The 24844-nt window shown below is 47.0% G+C and overlaps 1 protein-coding gene across 1 annotated transcript in view; it reads left to right on the plus strand.

Annotated features, from left to right (window-relative positions):
- Nucleotides 1-24844, plus strand: part of ankar (ankyrin and armadillo repeat containing) — a 408780-nt gene that overhangs the window by 182613 nt on the left and 201323 nt on the right. The window contains exon 16 of the mRNA XM_070873696.1: nt 4585-4826. Within this exon, the coding sequence (XP_070729797.1) occupies nt 4585-4826 (242 nt within the window). The remainder of the gene's footprint in view (nt 1-4584; nt 4827-24844) is intronic.

A 24844-nucleotide genomic window follows, 5' to 3' on the forward strand; every position in this document is an offset into this window, starting at 1 on the left:
CGTGGTGCACATTGGTACCAACGACATAGGTAAAAAAAGGGATGAGGTCCTACGAAACGAATTTAAGGAGCTAGGAGCTAAATTAAAAAGTAGGACCTCAAAAGTAGTAATCTCGGGATTGCTACCAGTGCCACGTGCTAGTCAGAGTAGGAATCGCAGGATAGCGCAGATGAATACGTGGCTTGAGCAGTGGTGCAGCAGGGAGGGATTCAAATTCCTGGGGCATTGGAACCGGTTCTGGGGGAGGTGGGACCAGTACAAACCAGACGGTCTGCACCTGGGCAGGACCGGAACCAATGTCCTAGGGGGAGTGTTTGCTAGTGCTGTTGGGGAGGATTTAAACTAATATGGCAGGGGGATGGGAACCAATGCAGGGAGACAGAGGGAAACGAAAAGGAGGCAAAAGCAAAAGACAGAAAGGAGATGAGGAAAAGTGGAGGGCAGAGAAATCCAAGGCAAAGAACAAAAAGGGTCACTGTACAGCAAAATTCTAAAAGGACAAAGGGTGTTAAAAAAACAAGCCTGAAGGCTTTGTGTCTTAATGCAAGGAGTATCTGCAATAAGGTGGATGAATTAACTGTGCAAATCTGTTAACAAATATGATGTGATTGGGATTACGGAGACGTGGCTCCAGGATGATCAGGGCTGGGAACTCAACATCCAGGGGTATTCAACATTCAGGAAAGATAGAATAAAAGGAAAAGGAGGTGGGGTAGCATTGCTGGTTAAGGAGGAAATTAAGGCAATAGTTCGGAAGGACATTAGCTTGGATGATGTGGAATCTATATGGGTAGAGTTGCAGAATACCAAAGGGCAAAAAACGTTAGTGGGAGTTGTGTACAGACCTCCAAACAGTAGTAGTGATGTTGGGGAGGGCATCAAACATGAAATTAAGGGTGCGTGCAATAAAGGTGCAGCAGTTATAATGGGTGACTTTAATATGCACATAGATTGGGTTAACCAAACTGGAAGCAATACGGTAGAGGAGGATTTCCTGGAGTGCATAAGGGATGGTTTTTTAGACCAATATGTCGAGGAACCAACTAGGGGGGAGGCCATCTTAGACTGGGTGTTGTGTAATGAGAGAGGATTAATTAGCAATCTCGTTGTGCGAGGCCCCTTGGGGAAGAGTGACCATAATATGGTGGAATTCTGCATTAGGATGGAGAATGAAACAGTTAATTCAGAGACCATGGTCCAGAACTTAAAGAAGGGTAACTTTGAAGATATGAGGCGTGAATTGGCTAGGATAGATTGATGAATGATACTGAAGGGGTTGACTGTGGATGGGCAATGGCAGACATTTAGAGACCGCATGGATGAACTACAACAATTGTACATTCCTGTCTGGCGTAAAAATAAAAAAGGGAAGGTGGCTCAACCGTGGCTATCAAGGGAAATCAGGGATAGCATTAAAGCCAAGGAAGTGGCATACAAATTGGCCAGTAATAGCAGCGAACCCGGGGACTGGGAGAAATTTAGAACTCAGCAGAGGAGGACAAAGGGTTTGATTAGGGCAGGGAAAATGGAGTACGAGAAGAAGCTTGCAGGGAACATTAAGACGGATTGCAAAAGTTTCTATAGATATGTAAAGAGAAAAAGGTTAGTAAAGACAAACATAGGTCCCCTGCAGTCAGAATCAGGAGAAGTCATAACGGGGAACAAAGAAATGGCGGACCAATTGAACAAGTACTTTGGTTCGGTATTCACTGAGGAGGACACAAACAACCTTCCGGATATAAAAGGGGTCGGAGGGTCTAGTAAGGAGGAGGAACTGAGGGAAATCCTTATTAGTCGGGAAATTGTGTTGGGGAAATTGATGGGATTGAAGGCCGATAAATCCCCAGGGCCTGATGGACTGCATCCCAGAGTACTTAAGGAGGTGGCCTTGGAGTAGTGGATGCATTGACAGTCATTTTCCAACATTCCATTGACTCTGGATCAGTTCCTATGGAGTGGAGGGTAGCCAATGTAACCCTACTTTTTAAAAAAGGAGGGAGAGAGAAAACAGGGAATTATAGACCGGTCAGCCTGACATTGGAATCAATTATTAAGGATGTCATAGCAGTGCATTTGGAAAGAGGTAATATGATAGGTCCAAGTCAGCATGGATTTGTGAAAGGAAAATCATGTTTGATAAATCTTCTGGAATTTTTTGAGGATGTTTCCAGTAGAGTGGACAAGGGAGAACCAGTTGATGTGGTATATTTGGACTTTCAGAAGGCTTTCGACAAGGTCCCACACAAGAGATTAATGTGCAAAGTTAAAGCACATGGGATTGGGGGTAGTGTGCTGACATGGATTGAGAACTGGTTGTCAGACAGGAAGCAAAGAGTAGGAGTAAATGGGGACTTTTCAGAATGGCAGGCAGTGACTAGTGGGGTACCGCAAGGTTCTGTGCTGGGGCCCCAGCTGTTTACACTGTACATTAATGATTTAGACGAGGGGATTAAATGTAGTATCTCCAAATTTGCGGATGACACTAAGTTGGGTGGCAGTGTGAGCTGCGAGGAGGATGCTATGAGGCTGCAGAGCGACTTGGATAGGTTAGGTGAGTGGGCAAATGCATGGCAGATGAAGTATAATGTGGATAAATGTGAGGTTATCCACTTTGGTGGTAAAAACAGAGAGACAGACTATTATCTGAATGGTGACAGATTAGGAAAAGGGGAGGTGCAAAGAGACCTGGGTGTCATGGTACATCAGTCATTGAAGGTTAGCATGCAGGTACAGCAGGCGGTTAAGAAAGCAAATGGCATGTTGGCCTTCATAGCGAGGGGATTTGAGTACAGGGGCAGGGAGGTGTTGCTACAATTGTACAGGGCCTTGGTGAGGCCACACCTGGAGTATTGTGTACAGTTTTGGTCTCCTAACCTGAGGAAGGACATTCTTGCTATTGAGGGAGTGCAGCAAAGGTTCACCAGACTGATTCCCGGGATGGCGGGACTGACCTATCAAGAAAGACTGGATCAACTGGGCTTGTATTCACTGGAGTTCAGAAGAATGAGAGGGGACCTCATAGAAACGTTTAAAATTCTGACGGGGTTAGACAGGTTAGATGCAGGAAGAATGTTCCCAATGTTGGGGAAGTCCAGAACCAGGGGACACAGTCTAAGGATCAGTGGGAAGCCATTTAGGACCGAGATGAGGAGGAATTTCTTCACCCAGAGAGTGGTGAACCTGTGGAATTCTCTACCACAGAAAGTTGTTGAGGCCAATTCACTAAATATATTCAAAAAGGAGTTAGATGAAGTCCTTACTACTAGGGGAATCAAGGGGTATGGTGAGAAAGCAGGAATCGGGTACTGAAGTTGCATGTTCAGCCATGAACTCATTGAATGGCGGTGCAGGCTAGAAGGGCCGAATGGCCTACTCCTGCACCTATTTTCTATGTTTCTATGTTTCTATGACATGAGAGACTATGACATCAAAAAAAACAAGCCTAGAAAAATCATAACTAAGTCAGTTACTCTGGCGCAGATTGCAGTGAGAAACTTGGAAAAAAATAAACATGCCAAAGTAAACGGCACGCGCCAAAAAAACGGCGCAAATAAACGGGGAAAATTGAGCACTATGTTCCCTTTCCTAAGCTGCTAAGTATATGATACACTATCTGCAGTCATACACAGTAATGGTATACACCAGGAGCATACCATCATGTAAACGTGTAAAAGCAGCCAACTCCCAAATAGTTGTTTCTTTGAATACTGAATATCCTTACTTTGTCCTTTCCCATTTTCTCCCTTTTCCTTAAGACTAAAAGCAATTCTGGGCACATAATCCTCGGCCAGTGCCATTATTGAGTGAGCTTCTAAGATATACATAAAAGCAACCTGGGATAGCTTGTCCTCTGATTCCCCCCTCCCTCCCAATAGGAATATGCTGGGTTTAAATTCAGTACCTTACTTTAACAGCATGAGATCCATAACGTATCATATGGACAGTGGAGGTGTGAATTTGTATCCTACTACTGCATTGCACCGCAACCTCCAAAGATTTCTTGTTGCAACTGCAAAAGCTCAGTAGCAGTGAGAGAGAAAGAACCCGAGAAACACCACTATCAAGAACTGTCTGCTCCAAAGTAATCCTCCTGCTTCACATCATTTCCAGATCATTTCCAATGTATTTGCTTCACTGATAAAAGATGAATATATGGCTCAATTGAGAAGTCTTATAATTGTATTGTGGAGAACAAATGAAAAGATGGCGTACATATAAGGACAAGTAATTGATAGTAACAATTCCTCTAATTTCCTTTAATTATTTTTTTAAGTTTTCCAGCTATATATTTTCACTGTGGTGCCATAATCCTTACAGATTCAGTAAATACAATAACTAATTTTCACTGCAAATGTTCGAAATTTGAAACATAAATAGAAAATGCTGGTCGGTTAACATCTGAGAGAAAAAAACAATTTGTCTTTCAGTTACTCACCAGACTGCTGTTTTCCAGCATTTTATATTTTTATAGTTAATTGTAGTTTCTATTTGTGGCTTGTTGGATATAATGCTAATACTTTTGGTTCAATCATTGTAATGAGTCTGAGAATAATTCTAACAATTATATGTGCAATTGCTGTGTAGAAGTTCTGCAGGGCCATGCTTCGGTTGCTTTGGCTGAAGTTGCTCGTGGACACAGGTGGAACCAAGATGCGATTGTAGCTGAAGGGGCAGTTGTGCCTCTGATGCATATCCTCAGTGGACGGAAAATCAAGATGCAGCTGAAAGCAATATCAGCAGTGGAGGTTTTAGTTGACAGAAATTCTGCTATACAAAAAGAGTTTCTTGATATGTCTGCCGACAAACACATTTTGAAGCTTCTCAAGGTATTTCACAAACATAATCTTACTCATGTAAGTTACATAATAACATCAGTAAAACATTTAGCGATAGCTTGGTCATTGTGCACTATCAGCTGATATTGAAAAATAGTAAAGGTTGGCGACATGTTGGAACTGAAATTGCCCCCCACCCAAAACGGGGCGTACGCATCCCATTGCAATGGTTTTTACTGCAGCTGTGGTTGAGTTCGCCTCTTAAGCGAAATTCCGCTCTTTATTGTTTATTTTTATTCGAATCCAGAAGTCGCTCTTAATGGGGGCGGTGGCTACACTAGAGAGGTGGATATGCGGCGGTGGCAACATCTGAGGGGCGAAAGTTGGGGGCGGCGCGGAGTGACCGGTGCGATGATGTTATCACGGCGTCGCGTCACCATGGCTCTCCCCTTCACTTAAAGGGAGGAGCCTTCACGATTTAAAAACTTCGGTCCACTGGGCCTCCAGGTAGGGGATGCCAGGCTGTCTGTTGGCAGCCCGGCCAAACCCAGGGGCATAATTGTCGGGCCGACATGGCAGTTGGCCAACCAAAAAAAACATGTCAGCAGCAGCAGTGTATCCTCCCCTTTAAGGGAAGCTGCAGAAGGCCACAGCTTCACTGGACCACTGGGAAAAAACAAGTTTTGGCACTGCCGGGCGGGCCGAAGATTTTCAGAACGGAATTTCACTGTCGGGTGGTTAGATCGGCGTTGCGCACAGTGGTGACGCACTTAACACAGACCGGTGGGGTGGGGGGGGATTGGGGCACCGCCGGGGACCCTTGGAAGGTCAATTGGGCTATCGGCGGCCATTCCACAAAAAGTCAGCATGGCCGCTGATTTGCGGTAGTAACAGGCCTTATGGAGAGGGGCAATTTCAGCCCCGTTAAGTCTCGAGTGATTCTCAGAACAATTAATGAAATTTCTAGGTTTATTATGGAAAATAGTAGTTTGTCTTTCAGTTACTCACAGGCCTGTTGTATATTTCCAGCATTTTATATTTTTACAGTTAATTTTAGTTTCTATTCCTGGCTTGTTGGATACACTGCCAACATTTTTAGTTAAATCATTTAGACTTTGTATTGACACTGAGTTATTTGTGCAATTGTTGTGTAGAAGTTCTGCAGATGCTTCGGTTGCTTTGGCTGAAGTTGCTTGTAGACACAAAATCACGGAAAGAATTCTGTGCCACTGTACTTATATTTACATAGATTTACATAGGCCAGAATTTTATCTTTGAGGCAAGTAGGAACGGGTTGGGGGGTAGGGTGGGAGGGCCTGGAATGAGGAAGGGAAACCAGGGAGAATGTGTTTCCCTCAGACCCTGCCGAATTTAATGGCACGACCTGATTTTAATTTTTTTAAATCTGTTTCCCACCCGCAGCCAGCCAGTTTAAGAGGCTGGCTAGCTATTGGTAGGTAGGCCTGGAGATCAGAGAGGAGTAAGGTCAGGATCGTCGTAGGGAGTCAGGGCCAGGATCGTCTGAGGAGGTCGGGGGCCAGGATCATCAGAGGGGAGGAGGGGGCCAGGATCATCAGTGAGGTTCAGGGTCAGGGATTGTTAGAGGAGGTCGGGGCCAGAGAAACGTCAGAGAACTTATCCCCCCATCCGACCCCAACACACCTGTCTTTTTGGGTTAAAATTCCAGCATATGCCATATAGCACGGAAACGGGACATTCGATCCAACTTGTCTATGTCACCGTTTACTCTCCACACAAGCATCCTCCCACTCCATTTCATCTACCCCTATCAGCATATCATTCTGTTACTTTCTCCCTCATGTGTTTATCTAGCTTTCCCTTAAATGCATCTATGCTATTTGCCTCAACTACTCGTGGTAGCGCATACCACATTCTTACCATTCTGGATAAAGAAGTTTCTCCTAAATTTCCAATTGGATTTATTAGAGATATAGGGCTAGATTTTCCACTTTTTTTGCATGCATAACGCCCACTTAATGTCCATTTTACCGCTGAAATAACGTATAACAGCCAGATATCACCCATTTAGCCATAAAATGGAAACTGACGCCCATTTTTCGGACACTTATCACCGAGCGTTACTTTCCCATGTGTGTAACGTCGGTAAAAGATAATTCCGCTCACCCACTTTTTTTGGGCAGAATCATCAGAATGGGCAAAACTAATGCCCATAATATCGCCCAGCTTTACTTTACACACGTAATTAGCGCCGAGATTCAATAATACCGACCACCCACTTTATTTTGTCGTAGAGATCACATTTGCCGAAACTAACACCCAGGAGATCACCCAGCGTCGCTTTCACCACTTCACACACGTCTCGCCCACAAAACCGCTGGGAAACATAAAAAAATAGGTGCAGGAGTAGGTCATTCGACCTTTCGAGCCTGCACCACCATTCAATATGATCATGGCTGATCATTCACCTCAGTACCCCTTTCCCGCTTTCTCTCCATACCCCTTGATCCCTTTAGCCGTAAGGGTCATATCTTACTCCCTCTTGAATATATCCAATGAACTGGTATCACCGACTCTCTGCGGCAGGGAATTCCACAGGTTAACAACTCTCTGAGTGAAGAAGTTTCTCCTCATCTCAGTCCTAAGTGGCCTACCCCTTATCCTAAGACTGTGTCCCCTGGTTCTGGACTTCCCCAACATCGGGAACATTCTTCCCGCATCTAACCTGTCCCGTCCCGTCAGAATCTTATACGTTTCTATGAGATCCCCTCTCATCCTTCTAAACTCCAGTGTATAAAGGCCCAGTTGATCCAGTCTCTCCTCATATGTCAGTCCAGCCATCCCTGGAAAGAGTGGAACTAACCGGAACTACTCACAACATTATGGACGCCATGTTCTAAATCACGTGTCGCATCATTTAAAAGGCTGCTTCAACCTCGGAGGAGTTCGGATGTACTCTGGAGGTCTTTGGAGGTGAAGTGAACATCTGAACAAACATCTTTATCATACTATGAACGATTGGAATTTAATAGGTGTCTTCGTCGGGACATTCATTCTTTGTGACCAATCGGTGGAAAACAGATAACTATTGGAATGGGGCCTGTCCTTTCTCACCCTCTCTTGATGACCAATTACATGCTGCAGACTCGAGATGGCAGAAGGTATGCTCCACATCATTATGTGCCCAATGTAAGACGTGCCAGACTGATGAGGAGGACCAGACGTTACACCCCCCCCCAGCAAGTACAGTGAAAAGCGGTCTTAACTTAACTTGTCCGATAACACCTGCCTTCGGAGACTGTGCTTCCACAAAGAGGTATGGCAGCTCATAAGGGGAGATCTGCAGCCTTCCAGCACCATCAGTACTGCATGGTCCATCGAGGTCAAAGTCACCGTGGCACTGTCGTTCTACGTGTCGGGTACTTTTCAGGCCTCAGCTGGCGACATTTGTGGTCTGTCTCAGCATACCACACATTGCTGCATTATACAGGTCACTGAAGCCCTGTATGCATGAAGAATGGACTTTTTCAGTCCATCCTGCATGCATACAGGGAGGCTCAGACTGAGAGGGCTTTAGGATTCTACCGAATTGCTAACTTCTCCAAGGTGCAGGGAGCAATAACCTGTATGCATGTCGTGATTCAGGATGCAGAGGTTTTCAGGAACCGCAAGAGATTAAACTCCCTGAATGTGCAACTCGTTGTCGATCACCAGCAAATTATTATGATAGTGAATGCTAAATTTCTGGGCAGCATACATGATGCTCACATCCTGTGTGAGAGCACTGTATCTGACTTGTTTAACAATCAGCCACAAGGTCAATGCTGGATGCTTGGTGACAAAGGCTATGGCCTCGTCACCTGGCTGATGATCCCCCTGCGTGACACCCACACCGAAGCTGAGAGGCAATGAGAGCCACAGATCCATTCACAATATCGTGGAGAAAACCATTGGAGTGCTTAAGCAGTGCTTTAGATGCCTGGAACACTCAGGAGGCGAGCTCCAATACCACCCTGAGCAGGTAGTTCAGTTTGTGGTGGTGTGTTCCATGCTGCACAACTTGGCTATCAGGAGGGGGCAAGAATTGCTAGAACGGTCTGACAGTCCACCTCAGCAGAGAGAGGAAGAGGAGGACGAGGAGGTGGATGCTGACATCAAGCCAGACAATCAGGCTGATGCTGAAGCCATGCCCCCACCCCCCCTGTAGACTGCATGAAAGGGCCCGTGGTGGCATGATAACTGCAAGATTCCTACATCAGGAGCTCATAAATGAGCGCTTTGCCTGAAAGAACGTTGGTGGTAGTTACAAGGCTGACACACTACTGGGTGTGCAGATCATACATCAATGGTGGGCATCACCTTGGTGACAGTTAAAGTTTAAGTTGGTTGAAGTGTAATTATACCCTTTGATGTTAAGAAATCACCAGCGTGTAATGGTGCACCTATCTGAGCCAATCGGCAACAAGGTTTTGTTAAAAACATTTAAACCTCACACTTGTCTGAAATCACAAGTATTTCTGTAAAAAACAACCCTTCACTGCTCTCCCCCCCCCCCCCCCACCCCGCGCTTCTCCTCCTCACCTCTACCCCTTCCCCTTCTCCTGACTCCAAGCCGCCTGGCCGAGGAGCTCCTCAGGCGCTCTTTCATTGGGCGGTGGGGGGGGTGCGGGGGTGGGGGGGCGATGACGGCCCAACTGCTGTTTGGACGGATACAGGAGAGGAGGGTCCCCAGGTGGGAACATGCTCCGAGCCAGAAGCAAGATGTTTTAACTTGAATAAAAACATTGTGACGGTTGAGATGTGGAAGATCTGGCTATAACTGTGTATTTCTGTTCACTACTTTTGTGCAGATCACCCAAAAATGGGTGTTATTTCCAATGTGGGTGGTAAAAATGGGTTTTCAGATCGCCGGCTTGTCGCTCATTCTCAAAGCCTCTAGTCTCCATTTTTGGCTCTCATGTGTCCTTGGCAACCGGGGTGCGACAACATGGGGTGCAGTGCTGTGCTCCGGGACCACTGGGAGCCCTCTGCCACCAGTATTCCTGGCTACCAGCTGCAGGGCCTCCTCCATTCCATCCATGTTATATATTATTTGTTGGACAAAAACTCGGTGCCAATTATGTTCTTGGTGCTTAGTATGCTTTTTGCTGCTGGTGAATCTCCCTTGTGCCTCCCACAACAGCCAAACAAACACACACCACACCCACACACGCTTTCAGTCCCTCTCTGCTCCCTGTCTCTCTGTGTCCTCTTTTGCACATGTAATGATGACCCCTGGCCTCCTGAATCGCGGGAAACGAATGTTGCCATGCCGTTGCTAAGGACGGCGACACTTTACGGCAGAACGTCAGGGAGATTTAACGCTAACACCTATTTCATATCGCTCGTGGTAACGCCCAATTTCAAAAATGGAGACCAGGGGCTTTGAGAATGGGAGACAAACCAGCGATCTGAAAATCCATTTTTACCGCCCACACTAGAAATAACACCGATTTTTGGGCAATCTGCACAAATGTGTAAAATCTAGCCCATAGTCCTTTAAATACGACCTCTAGTTCTTAGTTCCCCAGAAGTGCAAACATTTTATCTATGTCTACCCTATCAAACTCTTTCATAAACTAAAAGACCTTTATCAGGTCATCCTCATCCTTCTGTAAGTGGTTTTGCCCTTGGTGGTTTCGAATCACCCCCCCTTACAACAGTTCTAGACACCGGAATTATAGTAGTGAACAAAAATACACAGTTTTAGCTGGAGCTTTCAGTCTCAACCGTCACAATGCTTTTATTCAAGTTAAAGCACACACCTGCACCCAGTAAAACACACCCTGGTGGTGTAAAACAAACAAACACAGTACAACACACAACCCTTGGTTATCTGAACAGGCCCCTAACGCAAAGTACACACAACTAAAACACCCCTGCTTGGTTCAATAGGGCACCACCGAATCTGTCCAACACAATGTGCGTACGCCTATGATCCTTGCAGAAAACCTCCCCACTAAACCCCTAAGGCTTGGTTTGGACACACGAATCCCTTCACACTATGCGGTGGTCTTAAAGATGTGTGGGCTGGGATAAAAGCTCACCAATTACCCCTCTGGCTTACTTGCTGCTTCTCCCAATGAGGCATATCTTCTGGTTCTATACCAATCTGTGGTATTCAAGTCCAGTCTCAAGGTCAGCTTCCCAGTCGAAGTAGCGAGGCTCTCTTTGCTCGTAGATGGTGGTTTCTTCTCTCTGGTCCAGACGGAGTGCTCAGTCCTTGGTACGTTGAACGAAGCAAGCAAGCATGGAAGAGGAGAGAGAAAGGGAGAGAGAGAGAGATGGCAGCCAAAACTGCCTCTTTTATATCTGCAAAAATGCTTCTTCACGTGCCAAAAGTTGGTTAATTAGGTTACTTTAAGGGTTAAGTCATGGCAGGAGAGCCCAGACCCGTGTCATGCTCCTCCTGTGCCATGTGGGAAATCAGGGACACTTCCAGTGTCCCTAACGACTATGTGTGCAGGAGGTGCATCCAGCTGCAGCTCCTGTTAGACCACATGACGGCACTGGAGCCGCGGATGATTCACTCTGGAGCATGCGCGATGCTGAGGATGTCGTGGATAGCACGTTCAGTGAGTTGGTCACACCGCAGGTAACGATTACAAAGGCAGATAGGGGTTGGGTGACCATCAGGCAGAGCAGGAGTAGGAAGGTAGTGCAGGAGTTCCCTGTGGTTATCTCCCTCCAAAACAGATATACCGCTTTGGATATTGTTGGGGGAGATGGCTCACCAGGGGAAGGCAGCAGCAGCCAAGTTCATGGCACCGTGGGTGGCTCAGCTGCACAGGAGGGCAGGAAAAAGAGTGGAAGAGCTATAGTGATAGGGGATTCTACTGTAAGGGGGATAGATAGGCATTTCTGCGGTTGCAACCGAGAATCCAGGATGGCATGTTGCCTCCCTGGTGCAAGGGTCAAGGATGTCTAGGGGTTCGAGGGTCTTGCGAAAAGAAGGAACTGAAGGAAATCCTTAATAGTCTGGAAATTGTGTTCGGGAAATTGATGGGATTGAAGGCTGATAAATCCCCAGGGCCTGATAGGCTGCATCCCAGAGTACTTAAGGAGGTGGCCCTAGAAATAGATGATGCATTGGTGATCATTTTCCAACATTCTATTGACTCTGGATCAGTTCCTATGGCCCCAAGTTTCGACATGATTTGCTCCTGATTTTTAGGAGCAACTGGTGTAGAACGGAGTATCTTAGAAATCGGAATTCTCACCATTTAGTTTGCTCCAGTTCTAGTCAGTTAGAACAGTTTCACTTTGGAACAGAATTTATTTTTCAAAAGGGGGCGTGCCCGGCCACTTACGCCTGTTTTCAAAGTTTCGTCAGTGAAAATTTACTCCAAACTAACTTAGAATGGAGTAAGTGAAGATTTTTGTACGCTCGAAAAAACCTTGTCTATACTTTAGAAAATCAGGCGTAGGTTACAAATCAGGCGTAGGGAATGGCGGGGGGGGGGGCGTTTAAAGGGAAGTTTACAAACATTAAACACTTCAGTTTTACAAATAAAGAGCCATCATCAATAATAAATGATAAAAACATCAATAAATCAACCAATAAATCAATCAAAAAAAATTAATAAGAAATAATGTTTTTTTTAAATCAATAAATAAAACATTTTCTACTTATCGACTGCAGCACTGGGAGCTCTCCAACAGCGTACTGGAATACCCACCGCCCCCCCCCCCCCCCCCCCCAGTGTGTCTCTGTCAGTGTCTCTATCTCTCTGTCTGTCTGTCTGTGTGTGTGTGTCTCTCATTCTCTGTGTCAGTGTCTGTGTTTCTGACAGCGAGGGGAGGGGGTACATGGAAAGAGGGGGTGAGCAGAGGGAGGGAAGGGATGGGGGAGAAGGGGATGGGGAGAAAGGGGAGAAGGGGAGGGGGAGGAGGAGAAGGGGGGAGGAGGAGGAGGGGGAGGGGGGGGAAAGGAGATGGGGGGGGAAAAGGAGATGGAGGGGGGAAAAGGAGATGGGGGGGGAAAGGAGATGGAGATGGGGGGGAAAGGAGATGGAGGGGGGGAAAGGAGAAGGGGGAGGGAGGCTGAACGGGCCGGGCCCGGCCGGGCCCAAGACTTCAAGCAGGGCCCAAGACTTCGGGCAGGGCCCGTCCCCAGCACCAGATTTACAGGTAGGTGGCATTGGGTCGGGTCGGGGGGAGCGCGGGTCGGGGGGGTTGGTGGGAGGGAGGTCGGTTCGGTTTGGTCAGGGGGAGGGAGGGAGAGGGAGGTCAGGTTGGGGGGAGGGAGGTCAGGTCGGGTCCAGTCCAGGGGCGGGGGGAAGCGGGAGTCGGGTTGGGGTCGGGGTCGGGTCCGGTCCAAGGGTGGGGGGGGAGGGGGGAAGCGGGTGTCGTGTCGGGTCCGGTCCGGAGGCGGGGGGCGGGAAGCGAGAGTCGAGTCAGGTCGGGAGGAAGCAGGAGCTGGGCGTGGGAGGAGCCTTATTCTCGTAGCCCCAGTGAGGCCATTCGGCCAGGGCTAGGGGCTGTGTGCTTCGGGCCCCTCCCACACAGTTCGGCGCCTGGAGCTACTGAACATGCGCGCCCACTGTAGCGCGCATGTGCAGAGGTCCCGGCACTGTTTTCAGCGCAGGGATCTGGCTCCGCCCCCTACAGCTCCTGCTGCGCTGCGCCTGGCTGCAAACGACCTCCAGGGAGCTGGAGAATCTGGACGTTTTCTTTCGGCGCACTTTGTGGCGCGAAAAACAGGCGTCCAGGTCGGGACTGTGCCGTTCTAGGCGCGGCTCGAAACTTGGGCCCTATGGACTGGAGGGTAGCTAATGTAACACCACTTTTTTGAAAAGGAGGGAGAGAGAAAACGGGGAGTTATAGACCGGTTAGTCTGACGTCGGTGGTGGGGAAAGTGTTGGAATCAATTATTAAAGATGAAATAGCAGCGCATTTGGAAAGCGGTGACAGGATCGGTCCAAGTCAGCATGGATTTATGAAAGGGAAATCATGCTTGACAAATCTTCTCGAATTTTTTGAGGATGTAACGAGTAGAGTGGACAAGGGAGAACCAGTGGATGTGGTGTATTTGGACTTTCAAAAGGCTTTTGATAAGGTCCTACACAAGAGATTAGTGTGCAAAATTAAAGCACATGGTATTGGGGGGTAATGTACTGACGTGGATAGAGAACTGGTTGGCAGACAGGAAGCAGAGTGTCGGAATAAACGGGTCCTTTTCAGAATGGCAGGCAGTGACCAGTGGGGTGCCGCAGGGCTCAGTGCTGGGACCTCAGCTATTTACAATATACATCAATGATTTAGATGAAGAAATTGAATGTAATATCTCCAAGTTTGCAGATGACACTAAGCTGGGTGGCGGTGTGAGCTGTGAGGAGGATGTTAAGAGACTGCAGGGTGACTTGGACAGGTTTGGTGAGTGGGCAAATGCATGGCAGATGAAGTATAATGTGGATAAATATGAGGTTATCCACTTTGGTGGCAAAAACATGAAGACAGAATATTATCTGAATGGTGACAGATTAGGAAAAGGGGAGGTGCAATGAGACCTGGGTGTCATAGTACATCAGTCATTGAAGTCTGGCAATCAGGTACAGCAGGTGGTGAAGAAGGCAAATGTCATGTTGGCCTTCATAGCTAGAGGATTTGAGTCTAGGAGCAGGGAGGTCTTATTGCAGTTGTACAGAGCCTTGGTGAGGCTACACCTGGAATATTGTGTTCAGTTTTGGTCCCCTAATCTGAGGAAGGACGTTCTTGCTATTGAGGGAGTACAGCGAAGGTTCACCAGATTGATTCCTGGGATGGCAGGACTGACATATGATGAGAGACTGGATCAACTGGGCTTGTATCCACTGGAGTTTAGAAGAATGAGAGGGGATCTCATAGAAACATATAAAATTCTGATGGGATTGGACAGGTTAGAGGCAGGAAGAATGTTCCCGTTGCTGGGGAGTTTCAGAGCCAGAGGTCACAGTCTTAAGAATAAGGGGTAAGCCATTTAGGACCGAGATGAGGAGAAACTTCTTCACTCAGAGAGTGGTTAACCTGTGGAATTCTCTACCGCAGAAAGTTGTTGAGGCCAGTTCATTAGTTATATTCAAAAGGGAGTTAGATATGGCGCTTACGACCAAAGGGATCAAGGGGTATGGAGAGAAAGCAGGAAAGGGGTACTGAGGTTGAATGATCAGCCATGATCTTATTGAATGGCGGTGCAGGCTCAAAGGGCCGAAGGGCCTGCTCCCGCACCTAATTTCTATGTTTCTATGTTTTGTGTCTTGAGCACCGACCAGTCTTCCTGATCTCTCACTGATGTGTTCCCATTACATGACAAAGGGCATCAATCATCTTCCTGTCATTTCAACCATTGATCCATTCCTGCCCACTTGATATGTATTCCTGTGGAACATGTTTGAACATGTTCCAATTCAGGCAGTCTGCTTCTCTGCAATAACAGCAAAGTTAAAAGCAATGTCCAAAATGTCCAAAAGTTTAAGTCCAAAAGTTTATGCCTTTGCTATCAATGTTTTCGGCGAATCCTCACACTTGTGAATCATTTTTTGCATCTTCTCCAATGCCTCTACATCATTTTTATAATATGGAGACCAGGTCTGCGCACAGTACTCCAAGTGTGGACTAACCAAGGTTCTATACAAGTTTAACATAACTTCTCTACTTTTCAATTCTATCCCCCTAGAAATACTTGGTTTGCTTTTTTAAGGCATTGTTGACCTACGTCGTGACGTGTATATCTGCACCCTGAGATCCTTTTGCTCCTTTTCCCCATTTAGACTCTTATTATCCAAGCAGTATGTGGCCTCCTTATTCTTCCTACTAAAATACACCACCCCACACTTATCTGAAAGTTTATTAATGTCTTCTTGCATTTTGTTGCATTCTTCCTTTGTATTAACTATACTCCCCAATTTGGAAATTGTACTTCTGATTCCCAAGTCCAAATCATTAATGTAAATTGTGAACAACAGTGGTCCCCACACCAATCCCTGTGGATGACCACTTCCCATCATTTTCCAGTCTGAGTAACTACCTTCAAACCCGACTCTCTTGTTTCTGTTTTGCAGCCAGCTTGCTATTCACTCTGCTACCTGTCCTCTGACTCCCCGGCTGTACTCCTTGCCTTGGAGTCAGGTTTTATGCATGCGGGATGCGTAGTGGGTCAGGAACGTGGTGTTCTGAGCAGTGCGTTGTTCAGAATGACTTTAACTTAATGACCCCAATTTGAAAGATTCAAGCATGTTTCCCAGCACTGATGACATCCTCGATGACTCGTTTCCTGTGCCAATATTTAAAGCAGCCTTGCACTCAACTTATTTGAAGGTTGCTAAAAGAGGGTGGAACCTGACGTACAAAGGCTTGAGTACTGTTATATAGTAGCAAGGATAGATAGACAAAGGCAGAGGGCTGCACCATGGTTTTCAGTCTCATCCCTGCATAATCTGGTGGAGGTTAGTCAGTGTACAAAGGGAGGTCCTCTTCCCTGCTGATAGGTGAAGGAGGTGTCCAAAAGAGACCAAACAAGCCTGGCTGGATTTGCTGATGAGGTCAGCAACAGGGATGTGCTGAGAAGTACCAGGATCCAGAGCTGAAAACAATTCAATGATCACATGAGGTCAGGAAAAGTGAGTGCAATGCTACACTCACCTTCATCCTGATCTGTCTGTCAACACATCTCCATCATTCTGCCTTCCCAAGCTTACTCCTGCACATCATTCTTCTCATCAACATACCTTGCACATCCACCCATCCCTCCTTCTCGAACCGCTGCAGTCCTTGTGTTGAAGGTACTCCCACAGTGCTGTTAGGGGGGGAGATCCAGGATTTTGACCCAGCGACAATGAAGTCAGGATGGTGTGTAATTTGGAGAGGAACTTGCAGGTGATGATGTTCCTATGCGCCTGATGCCCTTGTCCATCTAGGTGATAAAAGTCGTGGGTTTGGAAGGTGCTGCTGAAGAAGCCATAGCAAGTTGCTGCAGTGCATCTTATAGATGGTACAGACTGCAGCCACAGTGCTCCGGTGGGGGAGGGATTAAATGTTGAAGGTGGTGGATGGGGTGTCAATCAAGCAGGCTGCTTTGACCTGAATGGTGTCAAGCTTCTTGAGTATTGTTGGAGCTGCACTCATCTAGGCAAATGGAGAGTGTTCCATCACACTCCTGACTTGTGCCTTGTAGATGGTGGAAAGGCTTTGTGGAGTCAGGAGGTGGGACACTCGCCACAGAGTACCCAGCCTCTGATCTGCCCTTGTTGCTACAGTATTTATGTGGATGGTCCAGTTAAGTTTCTGGTTAATGGTGCCCCCCAGGATGTTAATAGTGGGGGATTCGGCGATGTTAATGCTGTTGAATATCAAGGGGAGGTGGTTAGACTCTCGCTTGTTAGAGATGGTCATTGCCTGGCACTTGTGTGGCACGAATGTTACTTGCCACTTATCAGCTCAACCTGAGTGTCATCCAGGTCTTGCTGCATGCAGGCATGGACTGCTTCATTTTCTGAGGAGTTGCGAATGGAACTGAGCACTGTGCAATCATCAGCAAACATCCCCACTTCTGACCTTATGATGGAGGGAAGGTCATTGATGAAGCAGCTGAAGATGGTTGGGCCTAGGACACTAACCTGAAGAACTCCTGCAGTGCTGTCCTGGGGCTGAGATGATTGACCTCCAATAACCACAAACATCTTCCTTTGTGCTAGGTATGATTCCAGCCAGTGGAGAGTCTTCTCCCTGATTCCCATTGACGTCAATTTTACTAGGGCTCCTTTCTGCCACATTCGGTCACTTCACTTCTGGAATTCAGCTCTTTCATCCATGTTTGGACCAAGGCTGTGATGAGGTCTGGAGCCAAATGGTCCTGGTGGAACCCAAATGCAGTATAGGTGAGGAGGTTATTGGTGAGTAAGTGCCGCTTGATAGCACTGTCTATTACATCTTCCATTACTTTGCTGATGATTGAGAGTAGACTGGTGGGGCGATAATTAGCCAGACTATATTTGTCCTGCTTTTTGTGGACAGGACATACCTGAGCAGTTTTCCACATTGTCGGGTAGATGCCAGTGTTGTAGCTATAGTGGAGCAGCTTGGCTAGAGGCATGGTTATTTCTAATTAAGTCTTCAGCACGACAGCCAGGTTGGTGTCGAGGCCCATAGCCTTTGCTGGGTCCAGTGTGCTCAGCCATTTCTTGATATGGAGTAAATCGACTTAATTTCGAAAACTGAGGCTTTGGGTGAGAGGAATGGCTTGGTGATTGTTGGGATGCTTGATGGTGTTGTTGGAGGTGGGGGGTACTTAATACAGCATATGGCAGCCATGTGGCTGCATTGGATCAAGTTAAGTAAATTGTGCCATGCTGAGGCCCTCCTGGGCAACAATGTACGCTGCTGCTGGTGCCATCTCCACCTTAGGTTCATCCTCCTCCTCCTCTTCTTCGACCTACTCTTCCTCCTCTGAAGCGGCTGTGCGCTGTACGCCTTGCTCCTCCTGCAGCTTCAATCGTCGCTGTTACATTAAGTTGTGCAGCACGCAGCAGGCAACAATGATTCTTGAAACTCTGGCTGGTGCGTTCTGAAGGGCTCCTCCAGATCTGTTAAGGCATCTGAAGCGCATCTTCAGCATGCTTATTGTTTGCTCTATGACACATCTGGTGGAGATGTGGCTCTCATTATAACGTTCCTCGGCCTCACTACTCAGCATCCTCAAGGGTGTCATAAGCCATGTATTCAGTGGATAGCCTTTGTCTCCAAGCAGCCAGCTGGTAAGTCTGTTTGGAGGTGTGAAAAGCTGATGGAGGGTGGACTGGTGCAGAATGAAAGTATCATGACAGCTGTCAGGGAATCTGGCACACACTTGCATAATCATCTTTTTATGGTTGCAGACAAGCTGCACATTGAGGGATGTGCAAGCTCTTGTGGTTCTCAAACACTCTTGGATGATGATGGGGTGCCTTCATAGCCATGTGTGCAGTCAATGATGCCCTGCACCTGTGGGAATTCCGCCAGAGCTGCAAAGCTGAGCACGCTCATTAACACTGGCCTTATCAGTGCCAAAGTTGATATAATTGGCTGACTTGTGAAATATGCCACCAGTGACCTGTGTGATGCATCTGTGGATGGCTAACTGCGAGATCCTGCAAATGTCTGCTGCAGATCCCTGGAAGGAGTCTGAGGCAAAGACGTTGAGGTTAAGGAGTGTCCATCAGGATTATTGGGCAGCAGGTCTTGTTCCAGCAAGCTACAAATGTTTGCGATGACCTGGAGCAATAGCCTAAGACTCCTTAAGCACTGCTGTTCAGTCATGTTGAGGAATCTCATCCTCTGCATGTATACCCTGTGTTGGGGGTATCGCCGTGAGCTTGATGCAGACCTGTAGTGACCCGCCTCTCCTATGGAGCATCAGGTCGTTGAGTAGAAGGCTGCTGTTGTGGTTGCTGTTGCTGGTGTAACTGGTGTTGCTAATGGTGGGGCTCATCGTAGTCCGATTCTGAGGATCAAAGTGAGACAGGATAAGCGGCACCCATACTGATGTAGTAGATGGCAGGTAAAGTGGAGATCAGAAGGCCAATCCTTCAATGTTGTAATAGTGAGTAGCAATGTCGTAAGAGTGGCTTCCACGGTTTCCAAAATGACCTGCAAACTGCTGACACCCAAATCTGTGACGGAAATATTCCAGCCCACATGTCCCGACCTTAGTCATGAGTCTGATATGCGGTACCTTATTGAAGGCCTTTTGAATATCCAAATATATTACATGTGCTATATTACCCTTGTCTACTCTTTCTGTTATGTCTTCAAAGAAATCAATAAGGTCGCTCAAGTATGACCTTCCCTTTTGAAATCCGTACTGACTATATTATATTTTCGGTTTCTCGATGTTTTTCTATTACATCCTTGAGTAAAAATTCCATTTCTTTCCTATCACTGATGTTAAGCTAATTGGTCGATTGTTGCCTAGACTTGTTCTACCTCCTTTCTTAAATATAGAAATGACATTAGCTGGCACTATTCCTTTTTCTAATGAATTTTTATATTTATGTAATAGTGCCTCTGCTATCTCTTCCCTAACTTTTAATATGTGTGGAAGCAATCCATCCGGACATGGGGTTTTATCCTCTCTAAGTTTGATTAGTTTATCATTTGTCTCTCCCCGTCCCACCCTTTCTATTATTAAATGTCTTTATATGTTTTTGATCTCTTTTTTTAATGTTTTGTCTACCTCATTAGTCTCCCTGATAAATACTGAGACAAAATAACTATTCAATATTTCTGCCAATTTTGCTGTCATTACCTGTGAGTTTATCTTGTGTATCCCTTTGTGGCAGTGTCCCTATCTTGATTTTTCTTTTGTTATTTATGTGTGCAAGAGTCTTAGGGCTAGACTTTCCACTTTTGTGCAAATCGGCCAAAAATGGGTGTTATTTCCAGCGTGGGCGGTAAATATGGATTTTGAGATCGCCGGATTATCGCCCATTTCCAAAACCCTAACTTTCCATTTTTTTAGATGGGCGTTACCAGGAGCAATGTGAAACGGGCGATAGTGTTAAATTTTTTTGACCTTCTGCCGTAAAGTGTCGCCGATCATAGCAATGGTATGGCAACGCTCGTTTCTCGCATTTCAGGAGGTCAGGAGTCATCATTACATGCGCAGAAGAGGAGACAGAGAGGGATGGAGGAGAGAGGGACTGCAAGCGTGTGTGGGTATGGTGTGTGCTTGTTTGGCTGTTGTGGGAGGCACGAGGGAGATTCACCAGCGGCAAAAAGCCTACTAAGCATCAAGAAGGTAGTTGGCACCAAGCTTTTGTCCAACAAATAATATATAACATGGAAGGGATGGAGGAGGTGACCCAGCATGCTGTGGAGACTGACACTGCGAAAGCAGTGAGGTGGGAGAGGAACAATTGGGAGGATGTAAAAGAGCGAGGAGGTTCTCGGACGAGGCAAATGCTTCTCTTATGCAGGAGGTCGAGTCACGCTGGGGTCAGTTGACCCAGGGAGGGCGTGGGAAGCCCACACCATAGGCCTACCAGAAGATATGGGCTGCGATAGCAGAGGTGGTCTCGTCAGCAACCAACGAAGTGCGTGAGGGCAACCAATGCCGCAAGCGATGAAACGACCTTGTCGGATCTGCTAGAGTAAGTATTACATTAATTTACATGTACTTATATATTTATATAATTGGAATTGTAAGTGTAATAAGTGATTAAAATCAGATGTGATGTCTTGCACTTAAAGCCTGCGTTCACGGTGTATGTCTTTAGGTGAAGAATTATAACATTATAATGTTCATTATAATCATGATTACATCTGTTGGTTATGTGTTGTATCAGTTTCTGTGACAGTACCTAGCAATGGTATCATGCAATGATCTCATGCCATGTCGTGCTGTTGTTACCTTTTACAGAAGAAACTTTCCAAGAAGAGGGCTGAGCAGAGGCGGATGGATGAGGGGTCACCAGACATCATCGACTTCACCAACATCGAGGAGCAGGTGCTGGCACTAGTGCGGAGCCATCCCCAATCGGCCACGCAAGCAGCAGCAGAACCTTATGTGATGCCATGCCACATGAGTAAAGTATACACTACTGCGTGATGTAAAGTCAATAGATGCCACACCCACTCATATCTGACCAATATTATATGATAAATGAATCATAAAATTCTTCTCTAACTAATGATGTCCTCATGAGAATCATTGCAATGCAGAATTTGGTGATGGTCATGAAATGTGATGTCTGGGATGATCTTGATAGCAGTGTTGCTTTTGTCTTGCATATGCTGTGTGTAGTGTTGGAATCACCTTGTGATCTTAGCACCCCCTTCTCCTCTAATAACCTCATATGTGTTTTGCAGCTCAGCCAGCAGCACGGCCCCATGCAAGACCACCGAGCCCAGAAGCTGGGGGCGTGGGGACGGACTCACCGAACGATCCTACATCTGGTGCTGAGGAGCACCGATTCTCGCCCGTGGATCTGCTGGGTCCCTTCTCCACGGATGACAGTGCAGACATCAAGGAGCCTGCATCCCCAACCTCCGTGATCCACTCGACACCGCTGACATGTAGTGCTCCTGCGGCCATTCCCATATCCACCCTGGAGATTCCGGGCCCAAGCACCTTGCCACAGGGCGACACAGGTGTCTCCAGGACGGTGCCGACCAAGCGGAGGTTGGTTTGACGCAGCAGGTCTGCTCCACGAGCGACAGATCTGAGCGGGGACATGGTTCACTTGTCCAGAAGGAGTGTTGGCATAAGTCAGCAGATCCTACAGACAATGGGGGCCATATCCCACCAGCTGGCCAGCATGTCCGCCTCCATGACAGAGTATGTGCCGCGGATGGTGGAGGCCCTGGAGCTGATAGCCAGGAACACTGGTGGCAGAGGGCTCCCAGTGGTCCCGGTGCGCGGCACTGCACCCCAAGGTGCCGCACCCCCATTGCCAATGACACATGACAGCCAGGAGGAAGATCTTGCTTCTGGCCCAGAGAACGTTCACACTTTGGGACCATCCTCTCCCGTATCCGTCCAAGCAGAGGTTCTGCTGACATCCCCCCAATGAAGCAGCGCCTGAGGAGCTCTTCAGCCAGGCAGCTTGGAGTCAGAAGGGGAAGGGGTAGAGTTGTGGAGGAGAAGCGGGGTGGGGCGGAGGAAAGTGAGGTACATGGCCGCAGGTGTTGTCTGGGACATATTTTTAGGTTGTGGTGCTATTTTGGTGGGAGGGTCAGGGCAGGGGGTGAGGGGGCTACCTTGTTGGTTTGCAATTGTGTTCTGTTTTGCTGGAAATAGGGACCATTGTAATGATGTAAATGTGATAAATTTGTTGTAGGGTGGGGCAGGGGTAGGGTGGGGTGTTTTTTACAGTAATACTTATGATTTCAGACAAATGGTCGGATTAAATGTTTTTTATTTAACATGATGTTGCGCATTGTCTCAGATAGCTGCACTGTTACACACTGCTGATTCCTAACATGAAAGGGTATAATTACACTTAACTTGAATCAACTTAAACTTTAACTGTCACCAAGTTGATGCACACCATAGATGTATGAGCTGCACACCCAGCAGTGTTGCAGCTCTGTAAATAACAACAACGTTCTTTCAAGCAAAGCGCTCATTTATGAGCTGCTGACATAAGAGTCTTGCAGCTATGTAGCCACCATGGGCCCTTTCCTGCCGTCTAGAGCGGGGCGTGGGCATGATTTCAGCGTCAGCCTGATTGTCTGGCCTGAGGTCAGCTTCCACCTCCTCGCCCTCCTCTTCCTCTCTCTCTCCTGAGGTGGACCATCAGTCCTTTCTGGCAATTCTTGTCCCCTCCTGATAGCCAAGTTGTGCAGCATGGAGCGCACCATCATGAATTGAGCTACCTGCTCAGGGTGATATTGGAGCTCATCTCTTGAGTGGTCCAGGCATCTAACACGCTGCTTAAGTACCCCAATGGTTTTCTCGACGATATTGCGAGTGGATCTGTGGTTCTCATATCGCTTCTTGGCTTCAGTGTGGGTGTCACGCAGGGGGGTCATCAGCAAGGTGGCGAGGCCATATCCTTTGTCATCAAGCATCCAGCATTGACCTTGTGGCTGACTGGTAAACATATCAGATACAATGCTCTCACACAGGATGTGAGCAGCATGAATGCTGCCCGGAAATTTTGCATTCACTGCCATAGTAATTTGCTGGTGGTCGATAAAGAGTTGCACATTTAGGGAGTGGAATCCCTTGCGGTTCCTAAAAACCTCTGCATCCTGAAAAGGTGCCCGCATCGCGATGTGTGTACAGTCTATTGCTCCCTGCACCTTGGATAAGTTAGCAATTCGATAGAATTCTAAAGCCCTCTCAGTCTGAGCCTCCCTGGTCATAGGGAAGCTGATAAAGTCCCTCCTGCGTGCGTACAGGGCTTCAGTGACCTGTCTAATGCAGCAATGTGTGGCATGCTGAGATATACCGCAGATGTCGCCAGCTGAGGCCTGAAAGGAACCCGACCCGTAGAATGAAAGTGCCGCGGTTACCTTGACCTCGACGGACAGTGTGGTGCTGATGGTGCAGGAAGGCTGCACATCTCCCCTGATTAGCTGGCATATCTCACTGATAACCATCTCACTGATAACTTCCTAAGTCTCCGAAGGCAGTTGGTGTTGGACAAGTTGAGGTAAGACTGCTTCTCCCTGTACGTGCGGGGGTGTGAGGTCTGGTCCTCCTCATCAGTCTGGCACGTCTTACATTGGGCACATAATACTGTCGAATGTACCTTCTGCCGTCTCTAGTCTGCAGCATGTGTGCACTCATCAAGGCAGGCTGAGAAAGACAGGCCCCATTCCAATAGCTATCAGAAATATACCGATTGTTCACAAACAATAAATGTCCCCACTAAGACACCTAAAGTAAATTCCAATCGTCACCAGAATGAAAAGATGTTTGTTCAGTTGTTCACACCAGCTTAAAAGACCTCCAGAGTACATCCAAATTCCCACGAAGTTGAAGCAGAGCAGTCTTTTAAATGATGCGACCTACGATTTAGAAAATGGCGTCTATACCACTGTGATTAGTTCAGGTGAGAGCAACTTTTTCACAGCAGTTTTTTCGGTGACCAATATTGTCGGCGAGATGTGTGTGAGGTGCTGAAAGTAACGCTGGGCGATTTTCTGGGTGTTAGTTTCGGCAAATGTAATCTTTACGACTAAAAGCAGTGGCAGAGCAGTATTATCTTGGCATTAATTACGTGCCAAAAGTAATGCTGGGCGATATTATGGACGTTGGTTTCGCCCATTCTGATGTTTCCGCCCAAGAAAAGTGGGTGGGCGGTATTATTTTTTATCGGCGTTACGTGCATGCCGAAAGTAACGCTCATCGATAAGTGACCGAGAAATGGGCATTACTTTTCATTTTGTGGCTAAATGGGCGATATATCAGCGTTACACCTCATTTCAGCGTTAAAATGGACTTGACACCATTTTCTTGGTTGCAAATAATCTTTATTGATTTCGACTGAATTTTGATACACTTAAAGTCTTATACGATAGTTGTCATGTAGGTACATGCTGTTTGTAGCCAGCAGATGGCGTCATTGTTGAAGGCCACTGAGCAGCAC

This window comes from Pristiophorus japonicus, chromosome 3 (assembly GCF_044704955.1).
Source record: "Pristiophorus japonicus isolate sPriJap1 chromosome 3, sPriJap1.hap1, whole genome shotgun sequence".
NCBI lineage: Eukaryota > Metazoa > Chordata > Chondrichthyes > Pristiophoridae > Pristiophorus > Pristiophorus japonicus.